Source organism: Cordyceps javanica, chromosome 1 (assembly GCF_051103115.1).
Source record: "Cordyceps javanica chromosome 1, complete sequence".
Classification (NCBI taxonomy): Eukaryota; Fungi; Ascomycota; class Sordariomycetes; order Hypocreales; family Cordycipitaceae; genus Cordyceps; species Cordyceps javanica.
In genome coordinates this window covers 6,891,090-6,919,009 of record NC_139295.1, presented here as the reverse complement: position 1 = coordinate 6,919,009, position 27,920 = coordinate 6,891,090, and the positions used below count along the sequence as shown (strand labels likewise).

The 27,920-nt window shown below is 55.0% G+C and overlaps 13 protein-coding genes across 13 annotated transcripts; 5 read left to right on the top strand and 8 right to left on the bottom strand.

Annotated features, from left to right (window-relative positions):
- Positions 1–169: 169 nt before the first annotated feature.
- On the top strand, positions 170–2,249 carry V2A60_002113 (uncharacterized protein; the record flags this gene model as incomplete). Its single annotated transcript, XM_083253465.1, has 3 exons — positions 170–275; positions 695–808; positions 862–2,249. 3 exons carry the CDS (start codon positions 170–172, stop codon positions 2,247–2,249), a joined length of 1,608 nt encoding a protein of 535 aa, XP_083109591.1.
- A 1,059-nt stretch (positions 2,250–3,308) lies between these two features.
- On the top strand, positions 3,309–4,606 carry V2A60_002112 (mitochondrial carrier domain-containing protein; the record flags this gene model as incomplete). The annotated part of the gene is made up of 2 exons (XM_083253464.1): positions 3,309–3,511; positions 3,610–4,606. The coding sequence occupies 2 exons, from the start codon at positions 3,309–3,311 to the stop codon at positions 4,604–4,606; spliced, it is 1,200 nt and encodes a 399-aa protein (XP_083109590.1).
- Positions 4,607–5,441: 835 nt separating this feature from the next.
- Positions 5,442–6,573, top strand: V2A60_002111 (concanavalin A-like lectin/glucanase domain-containing protein; the record flags this gene model as incomplete). Its single annotated transcript, XM_083253463.1, has 2 exons — positions 5,442–5,830; positions 5,922–6,573. 2 exons carry the CDS (start codon positions 5,442–5,444, stop codon positions 6,571–6,573), a joined length of 1,041 nt encoding a protein of 346 aa, XP_083109589.1.
- Positions 6,574–6,693: 120 nt separating this feature from the next.
- Positions 6,694–8,854, bottom strand: V2A60_002110 (nucleic acid/nucleotide deaminase domain-containing protein; the record flags this gene model as incomplete). The annotated part of the gene is made up of 2 exons (XM_083253462.1): positions 6,694–8,432; positions 8,491–8,854. The coding sequence occupies 2 exons, from the start codon at positions 8,852–8,854 to the stop codon at positions 6,694–6,696; spliced, it is 2,103 nt and encodes a 700-aa protein (XP_083109588.1).
- Positions 8,855–9,225: 371 nt separating this feature from the next.
- On the bottom strand, positions 9,226–9,597 carry V2A60_002109 (uncharacterized protein; the record flags this gene model as incomplete). Its single annotated transcript, XM_083253461.1, has 1 exon — positions 9,226–9,597. One exon carries the CDS (start codon positions 9,595–9,597, stop codon positions 9,226–9,228), a length of 372 nt encoding a protein of 123 aa, XP_083109587.1.
- A 312-nt stretch (positions 9,598–9,909) lies between these two features.
- On the bottom strand, positions 9,910–11,406 carry V2A60_002108 (flavin-containing monooxygenase; the record flags this gene model as incomplete). The annotated part of the gene is made up of 1 exon (XM_083253460.1): positions 9,910–11,406. The coding sequence occupies one exon, from the start codon at positions 11,404–11,406 to the stop codon at positions 9,910–9,912; it is 1,497 nt and encodes a 498-aa protein (XP_083109586.1).
- A 529-nt stretch (positions 11,407–11,935) lies between these two features.
- On the bottom strand, positions 11,936–13,333 carry V2A60_002107 (NADH:flavin oxidoreductase/NADH oxidase family protein; the record flags this gene model as incomplete). The annotated part of the gene is made up of 3 exons (XM_083253459.1): positions 11,936–11,995; positions 12,058–12,411; positions 12,482–13,333. The coding sequence occupies 3 exons, from the start codon at positions 13,331–13,333 to the stop codon at positions 11,936–11,938; spliced, it is 1,266 nt and encodes a 421-aa protein (XP_083109585.1).
- A 525-nt stretch (positions 13,334–13,858) lies between these two features.
- V2A60_002106 (Zn(II)2Cys6 transcription factor) lies at positions 13,859–15,649 on the bottom strand (the record flags this gene model as incomplete). Its single annotated transcript, XM_083253458.1, has 1 exon — positions 13,859–15,649. The coding sequence occupies one exon, from the start codon at positions 15,647–15,649 to the stop codon at positions 13,859–13,861; it is 1,791 nt and encodes a 596-aa protein (XP_083109584.1).
- Positions 15,650–16,702: 1,053 nt separating this feature from the next.
- Positions 16,703–18,304, bottom strand: V2A60_002105 (uncharacterized protein; the record flags this gene model as incomplete). The annotated part of the gene is made up of 1 exon (XM_083253457.1): positions 16,703–18,304. The coding sequence occupies one exon, from the start codon at positions 18,302–18,304 to the stop codon at positions 16,703–16,705; it is 1,602 nt and encodes a 533-aa protein (XP_083109583.1).
- A 2,104-nt stretch (positions 18,305–20,408) lies between these two features.
- On the top strand, positions 20,409–22,172 carry V2A60_002104 (uncharacterized protein; the record flags this gene model as incomplete). Its single annotated transcript, XM_083253456.1, has 1 exon — positions 20,409–22,172. The coding sequence occupies one exon, from the start codon at positions 20,409–20,411 to the stop codon at positions 22,170–22,172; it is 1,764 nt and encodes a 587-aa protein (XP_083109582.1).
- A 139-nt stretch (positions 22,173–22,311) lies between these two features.
- On the bottom strand, positions 22,312–22,551 carry V2A60_002103 (uncharacterized protein; the record flags this gene model as incomplete). Its single annotated transcript, XM_083253455.1, has 1 exon — positions 22,312–22,551. One exon carries the CDS (start codon positions 22,549–22,551, stop codon positions 22,312–22,314), a length of 240 nt encoding a protein of 79 aa, XP_083109581.1.
- Positions 22,552–23,698: 1,147 nt separating this feature from the next.
- On the bottom strand, positions 23,699–25,393 carry V2A60_002102 (major facilitator superfamily domain-containing protein; the record flags this gene model as incomplete). The annotated part of the gene is made up of 4 exons (XM_083253454.1): positions 23,699–24,055; positions 24,111–24,407; positions 24,469–24,842; positions 24,919–25,393. The coding sequence occupies 4 exons, from the start codon at positions 25,391–25,393 to the stop codon at positions 23,699–23,701; spliced, it is 1,503 nt and encodes a 500-aa protein (XP_083109580.1).
- Positions 25,394–26,373: 980 nt separating this feature from the next.
- Positions 26,374–27,322, top strand: V2A60_002101 (uncharacterized protein; the record flags this gene model as incomplete). The annotated part of the gene is made up of 3 exons (XM_083253453.1): positions 26,374–26,529; positions 26,598–26,994; positions 27,063–27,322. 3 exons carry the CDS (start codon positions 26,374–26,376, stop codon positions 27,320–27,322), a joined length of 813 nt encoding a protein of 270 aa, XP_083109579.1.
- Positions 27,323–27,920: the final 598 nt, after the last annotated feature.

Sequence of the window (27,920 nt, the reverse complement as noted above, 5' to 3'; positions counted from 1 at the left end):
TCACACGCGGCCCTTGTCTCTCGTTACGTCGCTTGCATAAATACCCCGAGATCCGCAAGCACGATAGAACCTTGTTGCTCGCCATTCGAATCGTACCCTGTTGCCAAGACGACCCAGCACCACTCATTCTATCCGCCTCTCGTTCCTCTCTCGCCTGCTCCACATGACCATGTCGCAGACTCCCGACCTTGAGCACAAGAGGAAGCGTTCGGCCATGGACGCCGGCGGCGGCCAGCACAACTACCCCTCACCGCAACAGAATCCCCTCCAGCAGAGTGAGTTTTTTTCTTCTCATCTATATACATTGTCTGCTTTCCTTTGGGGGGTTTTTCTTTCTTCTTTCTTCTTCTTTTTTTCTTAAAAAGAAAACTGCCCCCTTCCTCCCCTCTTCATTTTCTCCTCTCTTTTCCCCTTGGCTTATTCACTTGGGTGGCGCAAACTCCCGAAACTTCAGCTGCCAGCCTCCGTCCCAAAAGGGTTCAAACTCATGCGGCTCCGCTCCCGCGTCCTGGCACAAGCGTCACTAGCGGCCCCTCTCCTCGACAGGCGGTGCAACACTGTTTTAACTGTGCATCTGCAGCCAAGGTTGCTCTTTGCATCCCGTCACAGGGATGTTGAGAAAAAAAACCTATCCCAAGGACCTGTCTTGACAGCTGACCCGCGATATCGGACTTGATCATGCTAACTCGTGCAGGCCATGGTGGCTACATAAACTTTCTGCCCAGGCAGAATACCGAGCGTCTTGCTCTCATCCAAGCAGACGGTGATACCTTTGCAGATATACTCCATCTCATTGCCGGCTACGAGGGTATGGATACTTGACGATCCCTCTGAAACAAACTTATCACTTACTTAGTAAAGGCGCTCTCGATCGACAGGAAAGCCTAGCCGCCAATCTCGGGGCCAAGCTCACAGGGCCTCGCATTCTCAAAGGTATCGAGCGCTTCTTTGATGGTCCCATAAAGACAAACACAACGCAGCCTTTCGCAAACCCCGTCAGCTGGATTGATGTCGTTTTGCATGCCAAGGCACATCCCAATGAGTTTGTCTTTGCCACACTACCCAACGGCACTCGATGCTGTCAATTTCACTACAAAGGTCTACAGTGCGAAATCAGCGAGGATGACTGGCGATTGATATCCTCCGGGGCTCTCGATCGCTTCCCACTCGAGCACCCGTTTGAGGAAGACGAGACGGCAGAGCTGGCCACCCTTGATATCCTTGAATCGAGGGCCTCCATCTTGTACAAAAGGGCCGATGAAGTCGCGGCCAGAGCACGGATACTGCATCATCGCATTGGACAGCGAAAGCACGAACTGTCTAGGCGACGAAATGCCGAAAATGGTCAGCGATATCAATCGACCGGCGGTATCCCGCCCTCGCGGCTGACCGGTTCCGGTGCACCGCATGACCTCCACGCCGACCTTCTGCAGCAGTTTCTCGCCGCATCAGCACCCAATACGGCACCGTCGTCTCGCCCACAGTCTGTTACTGCCATTTCACCCATCGGAATGCTGCCCATTTCCCCTCCCGTTGCATCACCACACCCTAGCCAGCATCGACTGTCCGTGACCTCTGGCCGTTCTGGTGCCAGTAGCCACGTCACGGAAGGATCTGCCATGACAGAAATGGACCATCGCGCCGAGTTTATGCGCTCGCTCGTCACGCAAAAGGCTGAGAAACTGAAGCGCGGTGATGTCATCAGCCCAGCCTGCGACCGCTGCCGTCGCCTACGTCTACATTGCATCAAACATCTCACGGCCTGTCAGGGGTGCACCAAGAAACACGCGAAATGCACCTGGCGCACCACGACTGATGAGGAGGCCGAGATGCTGAAGCGTGAGATGGGTATTCGCATGGAGCGCGATGCACGGGTTGCCTCGGAAGGGATCTCGCCACCTGACGAAATTCCCACGCCGCTTACCATGGACGGCATGACGATGCGCCCAAGCAGCCGTGCCGAGACCGATGTAAGCGCCTCCATTCAATCCACAACCTACAGTCCCGGGCCGCTTTCCAGCGCACGTTCCGATCTCAGCGCCGATCATGGCAGGATGAGCTTGCCGCCGGTGCTTGCCGGTTTGGCCGGGCCACCTCCCATCCAGCGAGGGCGAGACCCGTCACGTCTGAATCAGGTAGCGTCTGTCTTGACGGATGCAAGCTATATGCGGCCTCCATATCCCACCCAACAACCTCCGCCATACCCCCCACCGCAACAACCTCCGCCGCAACCTCCACCATCCCGCTAGGCAATATTGCCGTGCGGCCTGGCACCGGACCCTGTTCCTGTACATAACATGTTTTGAATCACCCATACTGGTAGTTGATGACAATTTCGGGGGGAAGTCACAAGATAGACTGTACAGTAGCCCACTTTCTGGCAAGATAATGTATAAATGATGAAGATGATCATGACAACATGTGGCAATACGGACTCTGTTGCTAATTAGTCACCATTCGCCAACTATTTACATAGGTATGATACGATACCTGCAGGGAAATCAGAGAGTCAACGATCCTCTACCATTCTACTTGATCATGAACACCACCCAACATTGGGCCCGAAAATGTTGACAGCTGAGTTGGACGGAACTGGGGCTTGTTGGACAGAACAAGCCACCAATTGAAGCTGCACTGTTACCAGTAGGTCATATTTAGATGCCTCATCAAGTCTTAACAAGGTCTTGAAACATTTCGCATTACTGCATAGTAAGAGTCTATCTCATGTAGGGCAAAATACTTGCGATGCAATATATAGGTCTCTTGTGGTGTCGCACTTGCGACACAATGTTTCACTCTCTAAGCGAAATGGCCACAAGAGCTACTGTGACGAGTCATTGCATGGTTCTCATTATAAAGACATTCTTTACATCGAGATGGCGGGCATTTGCATGTTTCTGATTTATTTTTAGTGTTTTATTAGTGACTCATTTGCCTCAGCGCAGGCGCCCTGGCGCCCTACAAACCACCCTGTGAGGAGCCGCCTTTTACAAACCGATTTAAAAAAAAATTGGGGCCCAGCTTCCAGAAAATCATTATCCCTTTCATCATTTCCAATTCGATTCTCCATCCTCGCAAGCCCAACATCTTGCCACCCTTTCCGATGGACATGCCTGACGCCTACGATATTATTCACTTCTAACGACGATACGCCGGGATTTGATTGCTGCATCTCCCCCCGCCGGTCGCTGCAGCCCGAGTCTTTGCCACCCGCCAGCGACACGGTTTCTGCCGCGACCGCTCGCAAACGCCTTTTCCGAGAAGCAGAACAAGAAGAAGAAGCAGAAAAAGAAGAGAAATTCGGCATCATGGCGCATCCGCAGCAGGTCTTTGCCCCCGGGCGTGATGACCGTCGGCCGTTTCAGCATTCGCACGCGCCTGCCGAACACGCCGCGCTGGTCCAGTCCCGCGAGACTGGCGACATTCTTCCCGACGACACACCGGCGCTCAAGGGCGGCCAGATCAAGGCGCTGCCGTTTGCAAAGTCTTGGGTCCATTTCATGGCTGGAGGGTACGCTTCTCTCCCGATCCGCAGACGACGAGATTTCCCCCCGGCGTAGAAACGACGATTGTGCTAACTTGACCCTTTTTTTTCTCTCCTTTTTGCAGCATCGGTGGAATGACGTCGGCGACACTCACGGCACCGCTCGACGTTCTGAAAACGCGACTCCAGTCCGACATTTACCAGGCGCAGCTGCGCGCGGCCCAGGCAATGCAGGCCCAGACGGCGGCGCGCAACCCCCTGGCCGCGGCTATGTACCACCTCGGCGACACTCTCAACATCTTGCGCACGGTGCAGCGGACCGAGGGCACCAAAGCGCTCTTCAAGGGCCTGGGCCCCAACCTCGTCGGTGTCGTCCCCGCGCGCGCCATCAACTTTTACGTCTACGGCAACGGCAAACGCATCCTCGCCGAGCGCTGCAACGACGGCCAGGAGGCGCCGTGGGTGCACATGCTGGCGGCGGGTGCGGCGGGCATCGCCACGTCGACGGCTACCAACCCCATCTGGATGGTCAAGACGCGCATGCAGCTCGACAAGAACGTGGCGGCCCAGCGCGCGGGGGCGGCTGCTGCTGCCGGCGCGGGCGCGGGCGCCACCGAAGTGCGTCGCCGGTACCGCAACAGCTACGATTGCGTGCGCCAGATCCTGCGCGAGGAGGGCGTCCGCGGCCTCTACAAGGGCATGAGCGCCAGCTACCTCGGCGTGGCCGAATCGACGCTCCAGTGGGTGCTGTACGAGCAGTTCAAGGCGTACCTCGCGCGCCGGGCGCTGCAGCTCGAGGCGAGCGGCCGCGAGCGGACGGCGTGGGACCGCTCCGTCGAGTTGACGGGCAACTTTGGCGCCGCGGGCGTCGCCAAGTTTGTCGCTGCCGTTCTGGCCTACCCGCATGAGGTGGCGCGCACCCGCCTACGGCAGGCCCCCGTCGCCGACGGCCGGCTCAAATACACGGGTCTCATTCAGTGCTTCCGGCTGGTGTGGAAGGAGGAGGGCCTCATGGGCCTCTACGGCGGCTTGACGCCCCATCTTCTGCGGACCGTTCCCAGCGCCGCCATCATGTTTGCCATGTACGAGGGCATTCTTCGCCTCTGCAACACGCCGGCGTAGAAGGGCGGACGGAAGGGGGGGGTTCCTTCCTTGCAACGATGTGCGAAGAAAGACAACACACCCCCTTTATTGATGTATCAATATTCATGTACACTCTACTACCGAAAAAGAAAGAAAGAACAAAAATGGGCGAATATGCCTCTCGCGAGGTTCAGCAAAACGAAGGGGGGATGCCAGGGGGGCCCAATATCAATCACTAGAGTGAGAGGAAGCAACATGGTAGATTTTCTAGGCATTATCTCAACAGGCGTTTCGGAGCAAATAGGGAAAAAAAAGCAACTGATACAATAATAGGTTGCAAATTCTCACTCGATTAGACATACTATTCTCAGCTTACATTTCGTCTAAATAATAACGCACTTTTCACCACCTCCTCATTCATTACCTACCTGCATTTACACTGCCACTGCCCAGCATTGGCCCAGTGGGTCCTATTTGTCCGCCCGACATCATCATCACCACTGGACCTCGCTTTGCTTTTGTTTTCTTCTCTTAGATATCCCTCAACCTTGTCCTTTTTCAACGCACTTACGATCTCATAGCACTACATATCTAGGACGTACTCGAGGGAAATTCTTTGGTGAGAAAGCTGGAACCTAAGCTGCTGCCAAGAAAAAAGAACCATCTCGGATAAATTCATCCGGGAATAAGCACCGCAAACCCAAACCACCCACCCCCCTCTCTCTTCCCGCCCGGCTAGGATCGACCCGGATCGCGGCAAACAGAACATATTATCCCGCAAGATAGCAAAGAAAGGAAAAAACAGCAAAGGCGAAATCATCTGTGGAGAAGAGACCATCAGAAGAAGAAGAAGAAGAAGAAGAAAAAACTCGAAATGCCGTGGAAAGACCGTTTCAACCAGCTCAAAAATGAGTTCAACGACATGATTGGTGGCGGCCAGCAACAACAACAACAGCAGCAATATCAGCAGCAACAATATCCGCCTCCGCCGCCGCCACCGGGCAACTACTATCCTGGAAGCACCCAGCAGCAGGGCAGCGGAGGGCCGCCGCCGCCGGTACCGCCTCATCCGGACCAGCAGCAGGGCGGGCCGCCGTCGATACCGCCGCATCCGCCTCAAGGGTCGCGCGTGTACTGGCAGCCGCAGTTCCTCCCACACGTGGCCGTCTCGCACGAGTGGGATGCAAAGACGGGTCACGGTACGGACGGCTGGGGCAACCACGAGCTCCAAAACTACACCGACCAGTCGGAGAATGCGTTCCAGTAAGTCTGCCCCTCGCCTCCCGGTCAAGGGGAACCTTTTGTTCGAGAGAACCCCTCGTTCTGCAGTCCTAACACACACATCACCCGCCAGCACCCAAGACGGCAGGCTCGTGCTGCGCGCCGTGGCCAACCGCGGCGCGGGCGACGACGACCAGAGGTACACGTCGGCGCGGCTCGTCAGCAGGCAGACGCTGGCGCACGACCGCGGCGTGCTGTCGGCCGTGATCCTCTCGCCGTGCGCCGAGGGCATCTGGCCCGCCTTTTGGCTGCTGCCGGAGGAGCCCTTTGCGTGGCCGACCGACGGCGAGGTGGACATTGCCGAGACGTGGAACGGCGACGGCGAGAACCACAGCTGCCTGCACTGGGGCCGGCACGACCAGCCGGACCGGCACCGCGTGCGCGGCACCCGCATCCCCGACATGCGCGGGCGGCCCGTCCAGTACGACTTTGCCTGGGACCAGCCCGGCGGGCGCGCCGGCCAGGGACGCATGCTGTGGTACATTGACGGGCGGCCCGTCATGAAGGCCGCGGTGCCGGCGGGGACGCGGCCCCTCCGCGACATGACCGTCCTGCTCAACGTGGCCATGGGCGGCGACGTCTGCCAGGGCAAGGTCCCCGCCGACGGCGCCTACGACATGGTCGTCTTCGCGCTGTCCATGGCGCACGAGATGGAGAATGGCGGCTGGGGCCGCTTCGAGTACGACTGGGGGCACCCTGCCGTGACGGAGGGAGATACATACTAGAACAAAAACTAGAGCAAGCGTATCCGTACATGCCAGGCCATATAGTCGTTGGAGCAACCTTCGTTACGGAAAAAAGATGATGATTCTCTTTTATGTACACTGAAACCTCGCATTTTCCTTTTAGTCCGTCAAACCCTGCAGCGCAGGCTGCAGTACAAGTCGGAAGATGCAATCGCCGGCGCCGAGGTATAGATCCGCCAGCTCATCGAGTCGAAAGGTCCGCTCCTCGGCGGCGGCCCCCATCAGAGACACGTCAATGACTGGAACGTAGCTACTCTCTCGCAGTGCGCGGGCCTCCGGTGCCGTGAGCTGCTGGATCCGGTATCGCAGATGCCGGCGCTGTCCCGTCCCTGTGTATTCCAGCTGCACGCGCAGGGGCTCCGCGGTGTAGAGCGCTGACACTGCGTCCGCAGGCAGGCTGGATGCGACGACCTCGCCTTGCGCAAGGGCGTAACTCTGGCGAACACTCCAGTGCTCGTCGCTGCCGCTGCCGCTGCTGCTGCCGCCGCCATCGCGGAGATGCGAGGCCGAGTCTCTGCTCACAACCCGCCGCTGCCGCTGCTGCTGCTGCTGCCGTGCGTCGTCCTCTGGCGTCGACGCCATGCTGCTGCTGCTGCTGCTTGGTGAATAGGATGTTTCTGGGGAGAGGGAAGCAGGTTCCGCGGCCGGAGTCTCCAATGTCTGCAACGACGCGCGCTCCACCATCGTCCCACCACCACCACCGCCACCATCACAACAACGACAACCGTCCGCGGAGGGCAGCGGCTCATCCACTACCGTGGCGACGACCGTTGTGTTTGATAGCATCGCCGTCGAGCAGGTACTCTCACAGCAGTCCGGGTAGATTCGCAGTCGCCGCAAACCACCACCACCACCACCACCCAGCAGCGCCGCCGCGCTGCTCTGTATCTTGAGCTCCAGGATCCGGTTGAGGGCGCGCTGCAGCGGCCGGAACGCGGGCGTCGGCGGCAGACGCCACTCCGTGTAGAGCTTCCCGTGGCACCGCGGCGTGTACAGCTTGGCGTGCGCCCGGAGCAGGCAGTGGCACAGGAAACACGCGTCCTTGCTGGCGCAGACGACACGCGGTGGCGGCGCCGTCGTCAACGGCTGCTGCTCGAGTATGTAGCCCAGCAGCTGCACCTCGGCGTGGAACTTGCCCTCCACGAGCGTCTTGCGCGTTTGGGTCCCGAAGGCGCCGCGGGCATCGGCCGCGTTCCTGTGTAGTGCCTGGCAGAGGCGGCCGACGCTGCGCGCCTGGTGCGCGAGGAGGATCCTGCTGCAGGCCGCTTCGAGGGTCGCGGGCGGCGGAGGAACGGCCGGTCGCTGGAAGGCGGATTCGGGGAGGCGGACGGCGACGGCCTCCATCCGTCGGGCGATGGGGTGCTTCTTGGCCGCCCGGTACAAGATGCGCGCGGCGTGTCTATACCGCGCGCCCTTTTTCAGCCTGTCAATCAAGCTGCGTCGCATCGAGCCTTCCATCAGCCGTTCCGGGATCAAGTCAATGACGGCCTGCCACTCGTCCATCGTGACAAAGTCGCAGAGACCAAACATGACGGCGGTCAGCTCGGCATCTGTCTGGTGACGCTGCCAGCTGCGAATGATTCTCAGCAGCTCGGCCGATTTGTCGATGAATTGTAAAATCTGAGCGTTCATGAAGGGGGCTTTTTGTCGATACGTCTCCATTTTCGGTACCTCTGTTCCCCTCTGCAGCTTGACCAGCGAGTCTCTCGCCCGGTCGAGCACGGTATCGAGCGGATTTTTGCCTTTGTAGGTGTTTTTCTTCTCGGAGCCGAGCCGTCGCAGGATTCTGGGCTTGCACAGCGAGATGATCTGTTCAAATACGTCGTCTTCGCAATGCCCTGGCCATTTTGTCTAGTCAATCGCAACGGCATGCAAGATCGATTGCGGCACACGTACCATCCCCTGGGCCGGCGAGACGGGCAAATATCTGGTTGAAGCCGCGGCAGATTGTATCCAGAGTCGCGTTGTTCTCTTTGTGGGTTTTCTTGTTGATGGCCACATGCGCTTCAAGGCGGTGGTCGTCGCCCGGGTGCTCCTGGACACAGACGGCCGTGACGCAGTGGGAGTCGCCGGTGATGCTCGACAGGAAGGCGAGCGCGCCCACGAGTGAGCGCTCCGTCGCAAACGGCAGCGTGTAGCTGCTCGCATGCTGGGCAGCCGTGGGCGCGATATTCGCAGACGGCGGCTCGGGGATCTCGTGAAGCAGGCGCAGAAGCGAGATGTTTTCTGCGCAGGCAACGTATGCGGACTCGGCGTCCATGGCCAAGTTGCGCGATCAACGAGGCATGGGGAACTCGAATAGGCTCTGGCCGAGAAGCCTGTGTGCCATATATTTACGTGCCTCGTTCTCAGCTCTCTACGCATTTTCGAGAGCTGGCCGAAGGATGCGGAGACAACTGCCTGCGAGGGCCTGCCGCTACTGCATGGCAGCAGCTGAATCACCCGGCTATGCCACCACTACTGAGTCACATTCGAGTACAGATTACCTGCTCACGTTTTATAAACCAATTAGGCAAGATTGTGAATTTTGATGTGCTATCTAAGGCTCGCAGTGTTTCTAAAAACCAGCTCGTGATGGTCAGAGCAAAATAGGCAAGGCAGTAGATTCTGTGGCGGCGGCCGCGATGCCTCTCAGAGATTTTCGGCCCAGAGGGCCTCCTCAAACTCAGACTCTGGCTTTTCGTTTTCCTCCATCTTTTTTCTGCATTGACCCAGCATCGCCTGTGCGAGAGCCCGAGTCTTAGGATCAGGGTTAAGCAGCAAGGCATTCCAGAAGTGGACGCTGGCCGACCTCCAATTATACGGTTCTTCAGGATCTTCCATTTGCGCCTCTCCAATAATAATCAAAGCCTGGGCCTTTGTATTGGCTGTGGTGTGACTTTTGAGAATCCATTCCGCCTTTTGTGTTGCAATATCCGGCCGGTTGTGGACTTTCAAAAAGAGAAAGGCCTCACGGATTTCAGGAGGGACATCTTTCTCGGCACTCAGATCTAACGGTTCCATTTCGAGATGAAGCTGATTGGTGTAGGGTGAAATGGCTGTGTTGGTCGTGGTCTGCTGAATTGTTGGTATGAGTGGCGGAATCTGGGCCTATATATACGTATATTGGAAGAATGAGGGAGTCGCATGCTACAATACCATTTCAGAATTGAAATCGCATCACCGCATGATATTGCGTAGAAACACGTGAATCACCAGTAGCAAAAAAGTTCTTTGTCGCCAAAATGTGAGTTCTGTGAGGTGGCACATTGGTTTCAAAAGCGATAATGGTAAAGAGGACACACCATTGATTCAACCAAATATATAAACAAGGTCCTAGCTCATGTCGAGATTCGTTTCAATATCACCATACGTCGACTTCCACAAGTCCACCGGGTAGTTTGTTCTCGGTGCCCAAACGCCGCTACCGCCCTTGGGGAGTTGCTCATTCACACTGTCCAGGTAGGTCGCCTTCAGGCTGAACAAAGGCCTCGGGACCATTGCCTTTTGGTCGGACGCGCTCATGCGAGGTACAGCGACCCTGAGGCCTTTGTCTCTCAGCTGCTCGATGACGCGCACGGTCAGGTGAGCCGCGCAGTCGCAGCCCAGCGTCCAGGACGCGTTCTCGAAACCGATCGTGAAGAACAGGTTCGGAATGTCCTGAAGCATCGTACCCTTCCACAAGAATTGTTTCGACTGGTCCAGGTGCCTCCCATTCACTGTGAGCTCCATGCCTCCCGCAAAGCTGAGCTTCAGGCCGGTCGCTGTGACGATGATGTCCGGGTGCAGCACGCTCCCGGAGTCGAGCTTGATGCTCTTCTCTGTGACGGTGCTGATGGTGTCAGTGACGACGCTCGCCTTGCCCGTGCTGAGAGCGGCGAAGATGTCCCCGTCTTGTGAGGCGCACAGGCGCTGCTCCCAGGGGTTGTAACGCGGGTTGAAGTGAGGGTCCCACGAGACTTTGGCAGGCAGGCGCTTAACGTTTTCGTACCGTATGACGCGTCGCACGATTCCGGGAAAGTATTTGCAAAACTGGATCATGAGAACAAGCTGAAGGATCCAACCCGCTCGGAGAATCAAGGTGGAGATTGAACGTGGGAACAGAAGAAAAACGATTCGGGCCAGAGTTCCGTGTTGGGGTAATGGGAAAATATATGTCGGGCTTCTTTGTAGCATCGTCACATGCTTCGCTTTGTCGGTCATGGAGGGCACCATGGTCACGGCTGTGGCACCACTCCCAATAATGACGACCTCCTTGCCTTTGTAGTCGAGATCCTCTGGCCAGAACTGCGGATGCAGCACCTTGCCCTGGAAGTTGTCGATACCGGGGATCGTGGTCTGCAGAGGCTGCTCGTAGTCGTAATATCCTGTCGCAAGATACATGAACTGGCTGTAGAAGACCCTTGTCTCTTTGGCGGCGGCGCCGGGGACGGAAGCGGTGATGGCCCAGCGAGAGTGTTCCGACTCCCAATTGGCAGCGATAATTTTATGCCGGAAGCGAATGTTGTCATAGATGCCAGTCTTCTGCGCCGACTCTTTGATGTAGGCGCGAATCTCCTGGCCGCTGGCCATGGTGCCCTTCTTCGGCCAAGCGTTCCACTGAAAGGCGAATGTGAAGATGTCCGAGTCGGACCTGATGCCAGGGTAGCGGAAGAGGTCCCAGGTGCCGCCGAGAGACTCTCGCGCTTCGAAAATCGCGTAGGAGCTTCCATTAGGCGTGCCGGTTTGGAATCGATAGGCGGCGTTGATGCCGGCAATGCCTGCGCCAACAATGATGAGATCAAAGTCCGTGTGGGAGGCATTTGCCCCCGGATTTGATGTTGCTGCTGTCATTTTTTTTTTGTTTTCTTTCCTTTCGGATTTACTTCGCGTGTTCTGATCAATCGACGAAGAAGAGGTAAAAAAAAAAATTCCACTCGTCTAGGGAGCAGGGGTCTCGGTCTATATGAGGACGGCTCGGGGTAGGTGCCGGCGCAACTAACCCGGCGGCGACGGCGCAGACGAAGAGGCCCGGCACCCGGCTGGTTGGAGCTCCACCGGCCACATTGCCCCTGCTTCGGTAAAAGTTTAGTGACTTGCCTCGGATGTCTGGGGTCAAACGCGGGGGTCCCATCTGTGAGCCCTGTCCGAGCCCATTAGCATCGCGCTAGCTCTGTACCTGTGCGTGGCCCTCTGATCCTCTGATGTTGCCAATTCTTAATGATTGCTCACGGCTTTTTGAATGATGCCCCCTGCGGTGATTGTACGAAATAATTGTAAAATAAAGGTCAAGTTGCGTGTTAATCTAATCAAGAGCCTCTACTAGATGCGAAATGGTACAGAGTATAAATGTAATAAATCAACCCCCCCATCAGTCAGGAAATCATACGGCTGCGGCGGCGGCAGTCTTTTGCATTCTGTGAATTTCACCAACATATCCAAGCTGTGTGAAAGGTGAGAATTAGCGTCGTCGTAGTAGGCCGCAGTGGCAAAGGGATCACGTACCGTCTCAGTGCCGCCTCCCAGGCCCTTGATTCCAAGCCAGCGGCTCAGAGTGGCCTGGGAGAAGCTCTTGGTGGGCAGTCTTGCGTCTTCATCGCTAATGTCGGCGTTGAAAATGATGCTCCTAGGCAGCCTCGGCTCAACTACAGAAGGTCGACCGATGCCGACCAGGTCACAGGCGCCGCTCTTGACGGCGTACTCCAGGCCTAGTCGACTGCGGAAGCCTCCAGTCACCATGAGAAATAGTTCGGGAAACGTTTTGCGAATAGAGTTTGCAAAATCCAAGAAGAAGGCTTCGCGCGCCGCCGTGCTAGCCGAGACTTTGGCTCCCGTGTTGCTCTCCACCGACGCCATCATCTGCACAAGGCATTAGCATTCACAAACGTCTGTTGAAAAAGTGGCGAGATTGGTTTTTTTTTGTAATTACCGTGGGGTTCTCGTAGTTTCCTCCGCTGATTTCGAGAAAATCGACGCCAGCATTGGTGATTTCCGTAAGCTGCTCCAGGCAGTCCCTCAGCTCGCCCTCGCTTTGATGGTCTACCGAGTTGATCTTGATGCCCACGCAGAATTTCGGCGACACGGCGGCGCGGATGGCGCGAATCGTCTCCACGACGATTCTCGCGCGCTTCTTGGGCGAGCCTCCGTAGCCGTCGGTCCGCTGGTTGCTCTTGGCCGACAGGAAGGACGACAGCAGGTAGCCGTGCGCGGCGTGGATCTCGACGCCGGCGAAGCCCGCGTCCTCGGCGACCTTTGCGGTCGTGGCGAAGCGGCGCACGACGTCGTCAATCTCAAAGTCGGTCATCTCCCGGGGCGTGCCAAAGACGAGCGCGCTCGCGGCCTTTGCGACGAGGCCCGCGCCGAGGTTGACGCCGATGGCGCTCGGCGCGATGGACTTGCTGCAGAGACCCCGGCTGCCGGCGCCAATGGTGGACTGGCGGCCCGGGTGGTTGATCTGGACGAGCGCGGGCGTGCCGCGCTCGCTGGCCGCCGAGGCCCAGCGGGCCCAGGCCTCAATGTGCGTGTTGCGGCTGATCTTCTCGTTGATGCTCACGTCTTCGCGCGTGCCCAGGTAGGTCGAGTCGACCTGCACGTTGCCCGTGATGATCATGCCCCAGTCGCCCTCGGCCCAGAGGCGGTACGTCTCGATGAGGTCGGCGTGCGGCAGCCTGTCCTGGCCCGCCCAGCCTTCTGCCAGGGCAGCTTTCGCCAGGCGGTTGGGCAGTGTGAGACCGCATGGCAAGGTGATGGGATTTGCGATTTCTAGACTTTGTTTAGCCATTATGGGGAGTGAGAGAGAGGACCGTGTTGAAGCTGCGGTTCATGTCAACTAAAATGTTGGTGGACCGCGGCTATCTATATATACGAGCGAGCTAGCCAGGCACCATTCTGACGTTTTTTAAGCTTTGCGCTTCCAGTGGGTGCCTCGAGCGTTATCAATTCAAGGGCCCGCCGGACAATGAACATCATCTGAAAAAAAAAATCCTCTTAGCGGAGTTTCAAAGTCCTTGCCGCCTCGCCTCGGCTTGTGAGCGGACCACCAGCAGAACGCGGAGGACCGGGGCATCTTGCTGGCGGTGGAGACTTAACCCGGCTTGGCCGCCTAGTGATTAGTCTATACGGCTAGTACGCTGTCGGAGCGTCCTTTGCACAGGCCGATGCCTCTGAACTGAGGGTCCCGGGGTATCATTTCTGAGTGTGCTTGTATAAAAGTGTTGTACTTCTGTCCGCCTCTGTTTCCTCGAGACCCTGAAGCACGCCTTCAACGACTCCGAGACTTTCCCGAGCTCTCCTACACCGAGGTTATCTATATTACAAACACTGGCAGTTTGCCACTTCGAAACTCGTCTCGGACATTTACTTTTTCGCCCGTCGCTGCCTGCTTGTCTAGTGCCATGCGCAGGAACGCATGTGCTCTTCCTATATTGGGCCCAAAGGCCGCCAGATCCTGAAATCTCGCCAGGATCCAGTCGCGTGTCGACTCCGAGTCTGACTGCAGCGCTACGAGGAACAGCGGGTAGGTTATGAGATGCAGAAGCTCCAGGCCAATGTGCTTATAGATCTGGTGAGCCAGGTTCATGATCACCGCAATGTAGGTTGCTGTCGTTATTTTCTTCTCGTCAGCGGTCATCACATCCGGTTCCAGCTCGCACCTCAGCAAATGCAGCTCCAGCAAGCTGGAGAAATACAGTGGCATGAAGGCGCGAAAGTTTGTGGCAACCATTTCGGGAACGTCCGCGTCGGGCGTCATTTCTGTCGCCAACGCAACCAGCTCCGGATACTTCTCAGCAAGATAGTCGGCCGACTCTTGTATCAGGGCTAGACGATCCCGGGCCGCGTCTCCTTCGTAGTTGGATATATCAGCGACGAGGTATCGCAGGCCACAGCAAGCTTGCCACATGTCGGTAATGTGCTGGTTGGCCACATCCGCCAGCATCTCGTTTGCTGGATAATTCTGTCGGAAAACAGCTCTGTATAAGCCATCCGAGTAGCGATGCAGCTTCGTAAAGGCCTCTGTTAATACAATGTCAGGGTCATGGGCCCGGACGATTCCATGCATGACCTTGTTGATTTCGCCCCCCAGCCCAAACGTTGAGCCGAATCCGTCCATGAATGCAAAGTATACAAGCATACGCGCCGCGAACACGGACAGGGGCGGTGTCTGAGTAGTAGCCGACGCTGCTTCATCGGACTGATGCGAAAGCGACGCCCTTGCTGTCGGACGTTTGGCCAACTGGGCAGGCCAGTCGCTGCAGCGCTCTTGTATAAGGAGAGCAGCGCCCCTGAGATGATTCACCCACCCCGAGTACACTGCGTCTCCGTACTTTTGCTCATACATGAGCATGAGATATATCGCCGCGAGCGCGACATCCAGGTCTATGAAGCTATTCTCACCGGCACTGATGGTATCGGCCATCATGCGCAACGCTGCAGAGTAATGGCCCAGCCCTGACCAGCCGCCGGGGCCCTTTCGGTCCTCTTGCGAGGCGACTCTCCCATGGTGCATGTTGCGCGTGCCCAGCGCCAGCAAGCCCCGCATGACGAGAGGATCTCGCTCGGCCAGCGTGAAAATGATGGAGTAGACGGAAAAGTCCGTCTTCTTTGTCGAGTGCCGTTGCGAAAATGTTGTGCGGTAGTACCGGATAGCTTCGTGATCCAGGGATGTGAGTTTGAGAGAATTCGCCGCAGTATCGAAGACGGGCAGGTGCATGGGCATGGTCGCCGCGCGCCTCCATGGCGCGACCTGCAAAAGCCACGGCTGGCTGGTGATCAGCGCTCGGTGCGAAGGCTCCGAAGAGCTTCCATCTTGGGTGTCATCGGGATCCTGGCGAGATTTGTCGCGTGGCTCGTAATCGCAAAAGAGTCTCAGCCGGATGCAGCGCAGGCATTTTGGGCGCGTTTCGTCGCACTTGACCTTTTTCGTGCGGCACGTCCAACAGCCCTTGCGCGACCTCGGTCCGTTCCGCCCACCGGTGACGCGGACCCGGACCGGGTTGGCTGGAGTCTCACCCGGCGAGGTGGTGGAAGAGGGTGTCGGAGGGTGTGAGCTTCCACAGTCCGGCGACGGCGAGCTACTGTCCCCATGAGACTCTTGCATAAGAAGGGGGGGAGAGCCTGGCACGGCGAGCCTCGCGAGTGGCGGCCACGCAAGGGGAAAAAGCCCGTCAAGAGACTCGCAATGGAGTAAGCGACGCCGGCCCGTCCTCCAACAGTAGCACCAGTAGGTGCGGCGACGGGGTCCGAGCCCGGGTCCGACAACACGGATAGTTCTGGCTCCCAGCGCCGGGGTTCCCGGAGCCCGCGGCAGCTCCACGGAACAGGTGAATCGGCTGCGGGGATTACCTTGCGTCGCAGAGTTGCAGCAGCTCGCGACCGTTCTGCATCCGGAAGCGACCCTCTGTAACAGTACACGGTCAGCTGTGGCTGTGGCAGGGCTGCGGTGAACCTTGTCTCTTTATTTAGCCGACGAGATCTGTGGGTGCGAGGAAGAAGTTTCCGGCTTGGCCCCCCTCTCCAGGCACCTTGCCGATGGTCGGCAAGCTTTCTCCCCATATTACTGGCGGATCTTGCCTAGGGTGCAGAGCCAACCAAAGTCAGTGAGCTGGTATCGTAACCATCCCTGTCTTTGCGGACCAAGTCAGATAACTTACAGGTCTGAGGCGAACCGTATTGAGGAGCGAAAACTACTTACATCACAATCCGTTTATGTACTAATCACGGTTGGGCAGATGCTTCAGCTGGATAGCAAATAACTAATGGGGTGATTGGCACTAGGCCTACCAACCCTGGCTTTTCGCAATTCGGTTTCTTGCGTATATATTGTTACTGGTAGAAATTGCCATAGATTGGCACGGTACTCATGTCGCACTTGATGGACGCGAATGCTTCCTGAAAGTCTATTTACCTTGAGCCAAGTCTCTTCAAATGGATAGTCAAATTTTCGATCAAATTTCAACAACGCATTTGTTACCCAAGGCGGATGCACTCCCTGACTGTAGGGTATCTAATTACGGGGGGAAGAGATATTTACTACAAGGAGGGCAGCAGGTTTCTTGTCAAGTTGGACTCTTTTTAGAATCAGAGAAATACGGGATGATAGTAGAGGGATGAAATATCTCAAAGAGTTTGGGTCGGTGCTCACAATGCGTTCTCAATTTGACGGCACACCAAGCGCGTCCCGCTCCTGCTGAAGCCATGCTTCTCCTTGCTCCTTGGTAGCATCGGCGTTGTCGAATTGCCACTCCATAAGCTTATCCATTACAATTTTGAGGTACTTGCCGCCCTCTTTCAGGCCAAACAGATCCTGAATCTCCTTGCCATTTAGTAGCGGGCGCTTGGAATGCGCATCTAGCAAGTTTTGGCTGAAGATGAACTCGGCAAAAGTTGAGTAAACATCTAGCACGCTTTCCCGAACGTGCTCGTCCGCTGACAGTCTTCCCTGAAGGCCGCCTTCCGTATCATTCTCTAGATCACCATACACCGCTTGCGATAGCATGACGTATGTGACTTGTGTGGTCCAAGTTGCGCCCCATGAGCGAATTGCCATGCCGCAGGCGCTGCGAGAACAACACTTGGCGTTTCGGCCTTGGATATCGTGAACGAGCTTCCGAATAGAGTCAAAATTTTTCAAAGAACTGTCTAGAAGCTGAGTCAGTTTTGATGTAGTCTTGATAGAAGCGGCTGCTTCTTGTACTGTCTCTTTGAGTAAGCTGTGCCGTAAGCCAGCAAGTGGGCTGTAGGCAGCCATCGTCCAAAGAAAGTCCACGTTTTCCTCGGTGGCCACCAAAGAGGACAAGCGGCTGTCTCCTTGCAGGACATTGGCTAGAATTTGATATGCCCGAGGCCACGTACTAGGCCACGGAGAGGAAGATTTGACTCCCATGAAAGGGAACTGCTGAGCAAGCGGTTGCAGTAGCTTCGCATCAAGTCGGACGAAGATGGGTGCGTAGAGATGGTAGCGAAAGATGCAATCAAAGGCAGCCTCTGGGTTTCGACTCCTCATCATTTTCACAAGCTCTGCGCCAACTCTGTCGCGAGTTATCATTGTCTCAAGGGCTTGGTGTATTCGCGTGTTGCGCATGCAAGACACAGCTTCTGGGTCGATAGAGAACCCGAGCTTGCTGCCTACTCGTATCAAACGTAAGACTCTCAAAGGGTCATCCATAAACGTTTGCATGGGTTCCAGAGGGGTTCTCATTATCTTGGCATCCAAATCTTCGAGACCCCTCCCGGTCAGATCGACGACTTGTTGCCTTTGCAGGTGGAAAAACAATGCATTTACAGTTGCGTCGCGGCGATATGCGTCTTCTTCAGCAGTACCAAACTCCATGTCTGGGTTACGAGTCTGACCGTCGTATACTTCTTTGCGCAGGTTGACTAGGTCAACGTCCAAGCCAAACAGTTTGCCGCCCGCGGTTTCGAGCTGCTTGGACATGTTTGCGTTTTTCTTCATGATGTGGAATTTGGTGAATAGAGAGCCAGGTACTCCCAGCTCCGCTGCTCTTTGAGAGTATCTAGATCCAACTTCGGGTCTCGCGGAAAAGGCTTCTAAAAATGTGCCGAATTGCTTGCCTGTTAAATTGCTGAGGGCCAGGTCAAGATCGGACGACGGTATTCCAAGAAGGCGGTCACGGACCCAGCCCCCTGTGACCCAGATTTCCAGCCCAGGAAAATGTTGAGCACACTCGAGCAAAAATTCCCTTAACAACTTTTCTGCAGGTAGCAGGGTAATAGTTCTATCTTGCGCAGCCATTTGTGCGCTGGCGCCTGCGCCGATTGGCGATTGGCTTGGGGAACTGCGACGCATCTGGGAGGCGATGTCGGCTTCGTATTTAGTAGCGGCTTTGGCGTCAGGTTTTATCAACAGCAGGTTCGGTACGCTAAGACGGCTTGAGGCAGCAAGAAATGAGATGGGTGGTAAGAAGAGGAAACCTTGGTTAGTTACTGGGCGGGCTGGCTATAGTCGGCGCCAATTGTGCTCGGGGCAAGCCCATTCAATTATCCCCCGAAGCCTTCTGTTTCCTATGACTCAGCCACGTTGATGGGTTGCCCAAATACTGGGCTTTTAGCACAATGACAGCTTGGCTTTTCAAAAGCAGCGTAATATTCGGGTCGACGTCGCACTGCTCATCGAGACTTCCAGCGCATAAATCGCTTCATCAGACGACATCACGATGGCAGCTCACGATGGGGATGTATACACACTCCATATTTTTCCCTTTTCACTATATTCCATCATGGTCATGTACACGTATGCACTGGGGAAGCAGCACTCTGAGGACCAGGGTGGAGTAGTGCTCTCCAACAAACTCGTAAATTTACATCGAGACGAGAACATCAGCGAAGAGTACCTCGCGAAAATTAACCCGAAAGGATTAGTAAGGTGATACTGGTTTGCGTTTCTCGTGCGATGAGCTAAGACTTAAAGGTACCTACCCTGAGTGACGGTGCTCTGACTCAACCGATGCCCGAGAGCCTTGACATCTCTTACTGGCTGTGCTCTCATTACCCGAGCTTGCTCCCAAAGAAAAATGAGTCAAGAATTCGACAGCTATTGACAGCCATACATGGGATCCAAGGCTTGTGCCTTTCCGTCTCAAAAGGAAAGCGCATGGACAAACTGCCATGCGATGCTGACGAGCGACTACAAAGAAACGACCTAAGCCCAGAATATAGACAGGCCTTGGAATACAAGCAGAAAATGTAAGGCTGTCTTGTCTAAACAAGAATCGCATCCGTCATTTAAATTTGGCTAACAATCATGCAGTCATAGGGAAACTCTTGAAAATGCTCTGACCGACGTCAGGGTAAAAGCAGCCGAGGACCAGGCGCGGGAGCTTTTCCAAGACGTCTTGTCTGTCTATCATCCAGGAGACGAATGGGTTTTTGGAAGCTGCCCTACTGTGCTGGATGGACATCTGGCACCATTTATCATACGGTGTCTTGATTGCCAGCGGGACGATTTAGTTCCGGAAGCCCTGCAAGAGTATGCCCAGAAGCATGCCGTATCGCCTCAGTGGAATCGCGTCATGCATGGACGGCCGACCATGTGGAATGTCTCCCTAGGGCACGTTAGTGACATGGCCGCGGAGTATACAGGACCTCAGTGAGAAGCTTGAAAGCTTGCCAGAGCTTGCCTAGCTACCCCAGCTGCCCAGATGTAGATAGGCGGCTTATCCCTTTAAAAACAACGGGGGTTTTTATTCAGAATACGGGGTACTTCTAGTCAGGTATCGGCGTGAACAAAAGTTCCAATATCTCAAAGTAACTCACAGCAATGTGACCAGTTGGTTGACGCGAGTTTCATTAGCGGACCTGAGATCAAGCACCACTCTACTACCCGCAAAAGCCACTGTATTTCACGCCGTTGTGCTAAAATTGCGTGTGGTGCCGGCTAATTATTCACGGTCGCGTAAAAACGGCCCCGAGGCCACGCAGCCGAGCCTAGGTCTTGCTGCGGCCTGGGCCAGCAACTACCTCGGGCTCGCGCTAACAAGACTAGTCAGAGGAAGCCTTATCTCAACATGCTTCCTTGCTTTCCTCCTGTTGTTGGAGTTTGTTGCATCGTGAGGCATCGACTTGCTGCAGCCTCCCGTTCCCGGGCGTCGTGAGACGTTCGGGCGTTCCCTAACCAGGCATCATGACTTGGCCGTGAGCCTGAACTGTGCGTTGCCCCGAATATGTGCGGTAGTCAGTCGCGCTTGAATTGATACAATAGCATGGAGCTACTCATAAAAGTCATATAAATGCTTCATCAAGGCCGTGCTCGGCTGTGATCTCTCTCATCAGCTTCATCAATAGATAGTCCTTCGAGATTGTTCTTACAGACCACCTCACCTTTAGCGCATCAATCAAACATGACGTCCTCAAAACGTACCGACGTTCGATGCCAGCTCTGTGGTGTCAGTGGCAATGTTGGACGCCTTCGATTGGCCAGCGAGCCTCCCGAGGCAGCGTCGCGATGCATGCGCAAAGGCATCCCTGTGACCAACGAGACAGACTGCGTTGGCTGCTTTGTGGTGACTGATGATGGCGCAGAGGATGATGATGACGCTGCTGATGTCTCGTTCCTACCAGAGGAAGATGAAGACCCAAGAGATGCCAAGTATGAATACATGCCGACAGCTTCTGGCGTCAAGGGTGAGGGCTGCCTGGACGACATGTCCGAAGATGACGACGACTACACTGACGATGAGAGCGAGATGGACATGGAGATGGACGTTCACGACAAATCATATAGACAATTTCTGAATGGCATACCTTCCGACAACTGCACCATCATCGTGCCTCTGACCGAAGAGTACAAGAAACGAGACCAGACATGGCGCAGTCGCGAGCATATTTCAGGCCCCAACTGTGTTCTTGGCAATGCATACTCGGGACAAAAGATCACTGCCGAGGAGCTTCGTGGATGCAACACAATCCAACTTCTCTGCCCAAAGCCCAGCGATTGGCAACCGGAGAAAGGAGACGACGACTTTGAGCTCGATGACGAGTGCCCTAGCTATCTCTCCGGGCTACGAGACCACCTAGACACTACGACAAGTTCAGCCACCGTATTTGCACCGATGCGCCACAAGCAGGAACAGTTTGACGTGCATAACTGGGCGAGTGCTGCCAGCAACCGCCATCGCGCGGCCATGCCTTTCCATCCGGCATGCTTTGAAATATTCAAGCGGGCATCGCTCAAAAGGTTGAACACCATCGATGTTGAAGGCTTGGTTGGTTGGTACCAGGTCGAGTCGACATACCACTTTACGGACAAGGTGTTTCCGCATGACGAGGCGGTCCGTCGTGCTACGAAAGACAAGGTCTGGGATCATGTGCCCGGCGATGAATGGATCGCTGCAAACCCTTGCTTTGTGCCCGCCCTTGATGAAACAATGCGGCAGTTGGCCACCGACGAGGTCTTTGCGGGACCTCGGCCTGACGCAACCGCTACAGGTGATGATATCGGTGTGATTGCGCAGATGAACTTGGCATCAAGAGCATCCGATAACCTCCCGCAATCATTCTACTTTGGCCACATTCGCCACGACATGCCCTGGATCTGGGAAACATGGTGCGCTCGCCCGTACGCCGGCTGGGCGACCACGACGCAGTCCGAGATTGCCAAAGACCCGCTCGCGCTCAGCCACCAGCGAGACTATCTACAGAGCTGGATCCGCCAGGTAGAAGCCGACGGCGAGCCCTCGACGCAGAAGCGTGCTCAGCTGCGGGATCTCCACGCCCAGCTGCGGGATCTCGATGCCCAGAGCTCCCTCTCCATCCCCGCGCCCGTCCCGGCGACCTTGCTCCCGCGGCACGGCACCGACTGGCGCAAGCTCTACTTCGCGCTCCAGACGCTGGGCGAGACGTCGAGCGGCCTCCGCAACCGGGAGCGTGTCTGGCGCTGCTGCAACTACGTGCTGGATCGCATCGCGCTGCAGCGTGCAAAGGGAAAGATTGCCGCCAACAGGAACGTGCAGCGGCAGCAGCAGCAGCAGCTTTCGAGAGAAGGGCACGCGAAAAAAACGGGCGCGTGCCATGCGAGGGGCCTGGATTTTGCAGAGGACTACTCGGAGAGTGAGGCCGAGTTCTCGGACGGCAACGGCGAGGATACAGACATGGATGACAATTGAAGTCGCAAGTGTTTCTAGCATACAATGTCTGCAGAAAGTTTAATCCAGGATTCATTGATCCAATAAGAGTGGAATGCTTTGATATGATGCTTATTCGTTTGCCCTTGCACAACTACGGCGAATATCCGTGTAAAACAAATCAGTCATCTAGTGTATACCCCTCTGTGCCACAGTCGTCGTAATCAATATTGAGGCTTGCAATATCAACACCATCAAACACTCGTACACTGACGGGCTGCATGTTCATGTTTTTCACGTAATTGTCCAGGACGATAGGGAGCCTCTCGGGCGGTAGCTTGTCGAAGAAGCTAATCGGTGGGCCGTGGACGTTCTGGAACATGTACACGCCGCACGTCTTGCACATCGCTGGCCCGCTCATCTTTGCCCTGAACAAGTACTCGAATGTGTTCTGCCTGCCGTGGATGCGTACGACGTCTTTCGTTTCGTAAGAGCCGATATAGGCCAGCTTTATCGCTGTGTAAGTGCGCTGCGCCAGTTTGTTTGCTTGTAACTTTGCTTGCGTATGAACGTACCCTGCTGCATGAACTGCAATTATCTGCTCTGACTTCCTTGTCCTGTATCTTGTAGAGAATCTCGATTTGTACCTGGCCACAAGTACATGATCCGAGTTGCACAGCCGGCGAGTCTGCTACTGGTAGTGCGGGCAGAGTTGGCCCAGCTTCTTCCGTATTTACTGTAGTTGCCCTGAATTTTTTTTTCCCGCGTCTTAGCTCACCGTTTTTGAATCGAATCCGCGCGCGCGCACCACCTGCTGCCACTTACCCAACCTTAAACGGATTGAGTTCTGTGATGAGATTGATATTGACTAGCGTCTGTCCTTTCAGTGGCCCTGAGGTATGAACTCCGGTAACACCGTTGCCGCAGGTTTGACAAAACTAACAAAAGTATTAGGCTCAGATGTTCGCGTCAATTGAGGGGCATAGTAGGTTACTCTATCGACTAGAACCCCAGAATCGAATTCTGTCAGACTGCCCTCGTCTCTCGTGACTGTAAAACTATCCCCCGAGACCGTCACCCAACGGTAGCCCTTCTTTCTGCATTGCCTACAAGTGCACTCCAGTCCAGAGCCGATGCCAGGCACCAATAGTTCGAAGCGATAGTTGCCGCAGTGACAGTTACCATGGTATCGGGTCTTCTGGTTGCCTTCCGTCATTTCGCCGAGTTAGTTGCGACGCTTGCGCTGCAAAAGGAGAAAACCCGAAAGGCTGTGCGGGGATGGTCCTGCATTTAAATACACATCGCACCAACTAATTAACTAGTTTCTGGTGTGTTCCATTGTGTTGTCTATGCTGACAAGGCTGGGGGGTTGACAAGTGTCGTCAGTCCTTCGCCGGCGCCCTCCGCTTTGAGAATTGACAGATACTTTGTAAAGCGCATACTAAATAAAAAACCTTCTACTACGACTTTTGGAATAATTTGAGGGTCGCATTGCGTCGCTGTATATATGGTATCAATGTTCTCTACTAAAACCAAAAGTACACCAATATCAGAGAGGCCAGTGGCTTTTAGTTTGTGCTAACATGGGAAACCGATGCACCTTCGTCTTTCTGGTCTTCACCAAAAACGCCGTGGTATCCATTCTCTTCCAGGTAGCGGCGGAACTTGGCATCCTCAGTCTCTAATTCGCGCTCCATGTCAGGCACGAGGAACCAGGTGATGACGGCTCCCGTCATTGCGAAAGCAGCCCCAATGAGAAACACGCCTTGAACACCCTTATTCTCGTCATCGAAAGAGTCTTGGATCGGCGTAAAGACTTGGGTGCCGATGGCGGCACCAGCCTTGCCTACCGCAGCTGCAAACCCAAGAAAGTGGCCGCGCACTGGGGTAGGGAAGGATTCCGCACCACACAGGAAGGTTGCAACCTAGATAGTTTATTAGCACGGGTAAAAGTAGCGACCAGGTAATATCAGTGCTTACACCTGGTCCCATCTCTGCAACGGCATTGAAAATTCCGTACATGACTACAAAGAGAGGGAAAACGGTTTTCAACGGGTTAAGCGCGCCACCAATGATGAATGCCATGAGCGACCAAAGAACAAAGCCTAGGGTCATGGTCTGTTTCCGGCCAATCTTGTCCATGAGGAAACCTCCCAGAAGACAGCCGGGCAGGTAAAAGCAGTTGAGAACAGTACCATAGCCGACTGTCTGCATAAGACTGTCGCTCGGGTTAAGTGTTGCTAGGATGGTCGAGCCGAATAGACCGAATGGATAAGTCTAGGAATATAGGTTAGCATCTCCGTTCGCTGCCACTCTTCGTCGCAAGTCATCTGCATACCACAAAGTCGTAAACAAACCAGGCCATTGAGGTACCAATCATGGGCTTCCAATAGCGTTTGATGACCAGCCAGTAGGGGATCTCTCTCTTCATGGCATGTTTTCGGTACTGTGTTGAGTTGACGAGACGTAGGCGAACAAAGAGAAGAGCGACGGGTAGAACCAGACCAAGACCAAAGCAGACACGCCAGAGGCCATCGCTAGGCTTGTAGCTGTACGCTGCAAGAACGATCAAGACGACAACACCCGCAAAGACGAAACCCATGTCGACTGAAAAGTCCGTGGCAACGGCAGAAAGCATGCCACGACGTCGCCGAACCTGGGCGTTTTCGTCTGCGGCCTCTGAAGTACTAGTCGCGCACGTCGGGTATTCGCCTACAGGGCGGTGCATTGGTCAGACGGTGTTGATTGATTGACGGTGCACCTGAACCGTTCGAGTAGAAAGACTCACCTCCCGCTCCGAAGCCAGCGACACCTCGGCCGATAATCATCATCCAGAACATGCCGTTTCGGGTGGCGCCGTGGGCGGCAGTCGCCAAGACGATGCCAAGGACCAGGAAAAAGGTGGCCCAAAAGATGCCGGTGCGACGGCCGAGCTTGTCGATGGCCCAGCCGAAAAATAGCATCCCGAAAACTTCGCCAATCAAAAAGGCATTGGACATGCTGGTCTTGATGCTCTTTGTGTAGTCGTGCGGATACAGCGCCGACAGGACAGGATTCATGTGACCGACAACTTGAGCGTTGTAACCATCTGAGAATAGAGCAGCACCGGCAACAAGAATCATGACAATGGACGACATCCTGCTGCCTCGCCCGATAACTTTCTTCTGGCTGTGAGGCGCAACATTCACAACGGCAGAGTCTTTGCCATCCTCCTGAGAGGCGCCACTATCGTGGACAGGTTGCACAAAAGTAGGATGAGACATGGTTGCTTGGTGTTCGTATGTAGTGGCAGTCCCCTTGATAACGTGCTCTTATCAGACAAGATTTCGCCTCAGCTGAAGCGAAGGGTCTCTTCGTTATAAAAGCGACAGAAGGGTTTGCAGAATCTAGCAACAAGTCGCATGCACATTATGTGACAGGAACAATATCGAAACCTGAATGGACCGGACTATTCCGACACCTGTTTGATGCAGATGTCTCGGCGGCCAGAAGCGCTCGGCGCACCCACGTGTAGAAGCAATAGACCAAATGTGGCACGCAGCCTTGTGCCGAGATGCCGGGAACAAGAGAAGAAGAGGCAGCCACCTGCAGAAATCACACGAGCATCTGCAAAGTCTTGCAATCTCAGCACCTTCTCAAAGTTGTACTCTTTGTTGAACGCTCGGCACGTTGCAGGCCGTGTAAGTGAAAGAGGTCCATAAGCGTGTCTTTTCTCCAGTTCCGCCCCCACACACGTGGTGGAAGCGGCGATTGTGATTCCATGAGATGGAGCGATGAACCCCAGCAATGCGCCCTGCGCTAATGCACAAGTCCTTCCGTTGTGGCGTTGACTACTTGTTTGCCCGGGCAGGTGGTGCAGATCGCCGCGAACCGGCTTGGCTGGCGTGGCTGTAATGCGAGAGCATTCGCGCAAGTGATTGACCACGTTATTGTTTTGAACGTGGCAACTCGAAATAAAACGAGGCGGAGCTGCAGAATTTTTTAAGAGCCGTTGTCAAGGGGGGGAGCTATTTAGCCTTGTGAGGCATGTGGGATGAGAGCAGGTTTTGATATGACTCTGCAAAGAGAATATCACGCAGCTTAGAGCTGCCCCGGTGCAGCTGCAACTTTGGAACCAGAGTGGCTCAGATGCATAAATATCAATAAAAGACAACCATCGTCCCCCACGTGTAAAATTCGACATCAACATCAATGCACCGATTTCAATCACAGTAGCTTTGCCTCGATACAGACCAGCGCAATCATGGTATCTGCTAGCGATGTCACTTTTTTCAAGGACAATGGCTATCTCATTGTCCGTGATTTCCTTTCGCCAGAGGAGATTACAAACTTGAAGTCTTGGGCGCAGCAAGTTCACGACTACGAGGCTACTGAACGCTCCGAATTCATGCCCTATGAGGTAATAATCTTTTTTTTTTCCAAAACGAGGAGAGAGCGACTTTTCCGAAACTAACAAGTTCCGGATAGGAAGTGAACGCCAAGGGCGAGCGTGTGCTCTGCCGTACTGAGAATTTTGCCGACGGCCATGCGGGCTTCAACAGCCTGCTCCGGGGCAAGAAGCTCCTCGGTCTTCTCGAGGACCTGTCTGGCGAGCCCATGCACCTGTTCAAGGAGAAGATCAACTACAAGCTGGCGGGCAGCGGCGGCTTCGCACCGCACATTGACGCGCTCGCGTACAAGCACGTCAAGGATGTCAAGCACCTGACCATTCTGCTCAGCGTCGATCCCTCCAACATGACCAACGGCGGGTTGGAAGTCGTCGATGCCAGCCACAAGGTGGACGTTCCCATCAACCCCAAGACAAACTGCATCACGGACGAGTGGGTTGCTTCTCAGAAGTGGACGCCTGTTGAGCTGGAGTCTGGTGAGTGCCCTGGTGGTCTCTGATTTAAGAAGTTTCTGTGTGGATGGCCTCTGATAACTTTCTGACAGGCCAGCTTTTGATCTTTACCTCGTATCTTGCGCATCGCAGCGAGGCCAATCATAGCAGCACTGATCGCAAGGCCGTTTACGCCACTTACAACCTCGCGTCGGAGGGCGATAACCACAAGAGCTATTATGAGCACCGTAAAGTTGCCTGGCCTGCTACCCACATGCGCAAGGAAGGAGAGAATTACGAGCAAGGGTCCTTCACCTATAGCTACGGCTCTCCCATGCTAAGTTTGGACGCCGGAAAGCAGTTGATCTTTTAGTTAGAAGAATAGGCCAGGTCCTACAGCTAGTCGTAGCCGCCGCTTTTGCGCAGGATGGGCTTTTCGTTAGCCACACGCACAAATTTTCAGCTGCTGCAAAAACCAGTAAACTCAAAAGACGTTGGGAGCCGTGTCCCGCAATGCTACTGCTTTGTAGAATTCCATTCCCGATGAAACGTTGAGTGCGCGCCGCGCATTTTGTCCTCGGTGCAGTCTAATAACGTGCGGCACGACTGCGCTACTCGTTCGATCCACACCACCATGACGCGCATCTTGTGGGAATGTTGGAAATGCATCTCCTCTTTGTGGTCCATATCGTACAGCATGTTGGCAATGAACCAGCCACGGAGCCCACGTGCATCGAGCATTGTCCTCGTTCACTGCTGCTACCCGGATACTGGGGATGGACTCCACCGTTACGGGGACAACACAGGTTGCCTCAAGATATCCTAGCATCTCAATTTTGCCGTCCAAAAGATAATCGCCATTAATTGACGAATAATTTGAAATCAGGCTTTGCATTAGTGTTGCTATAGATTGTCGTAGTCAAGCCGGGAGTGACACTCGAGCACGTGGAAGCTCTGGGGCTTGTAATCAG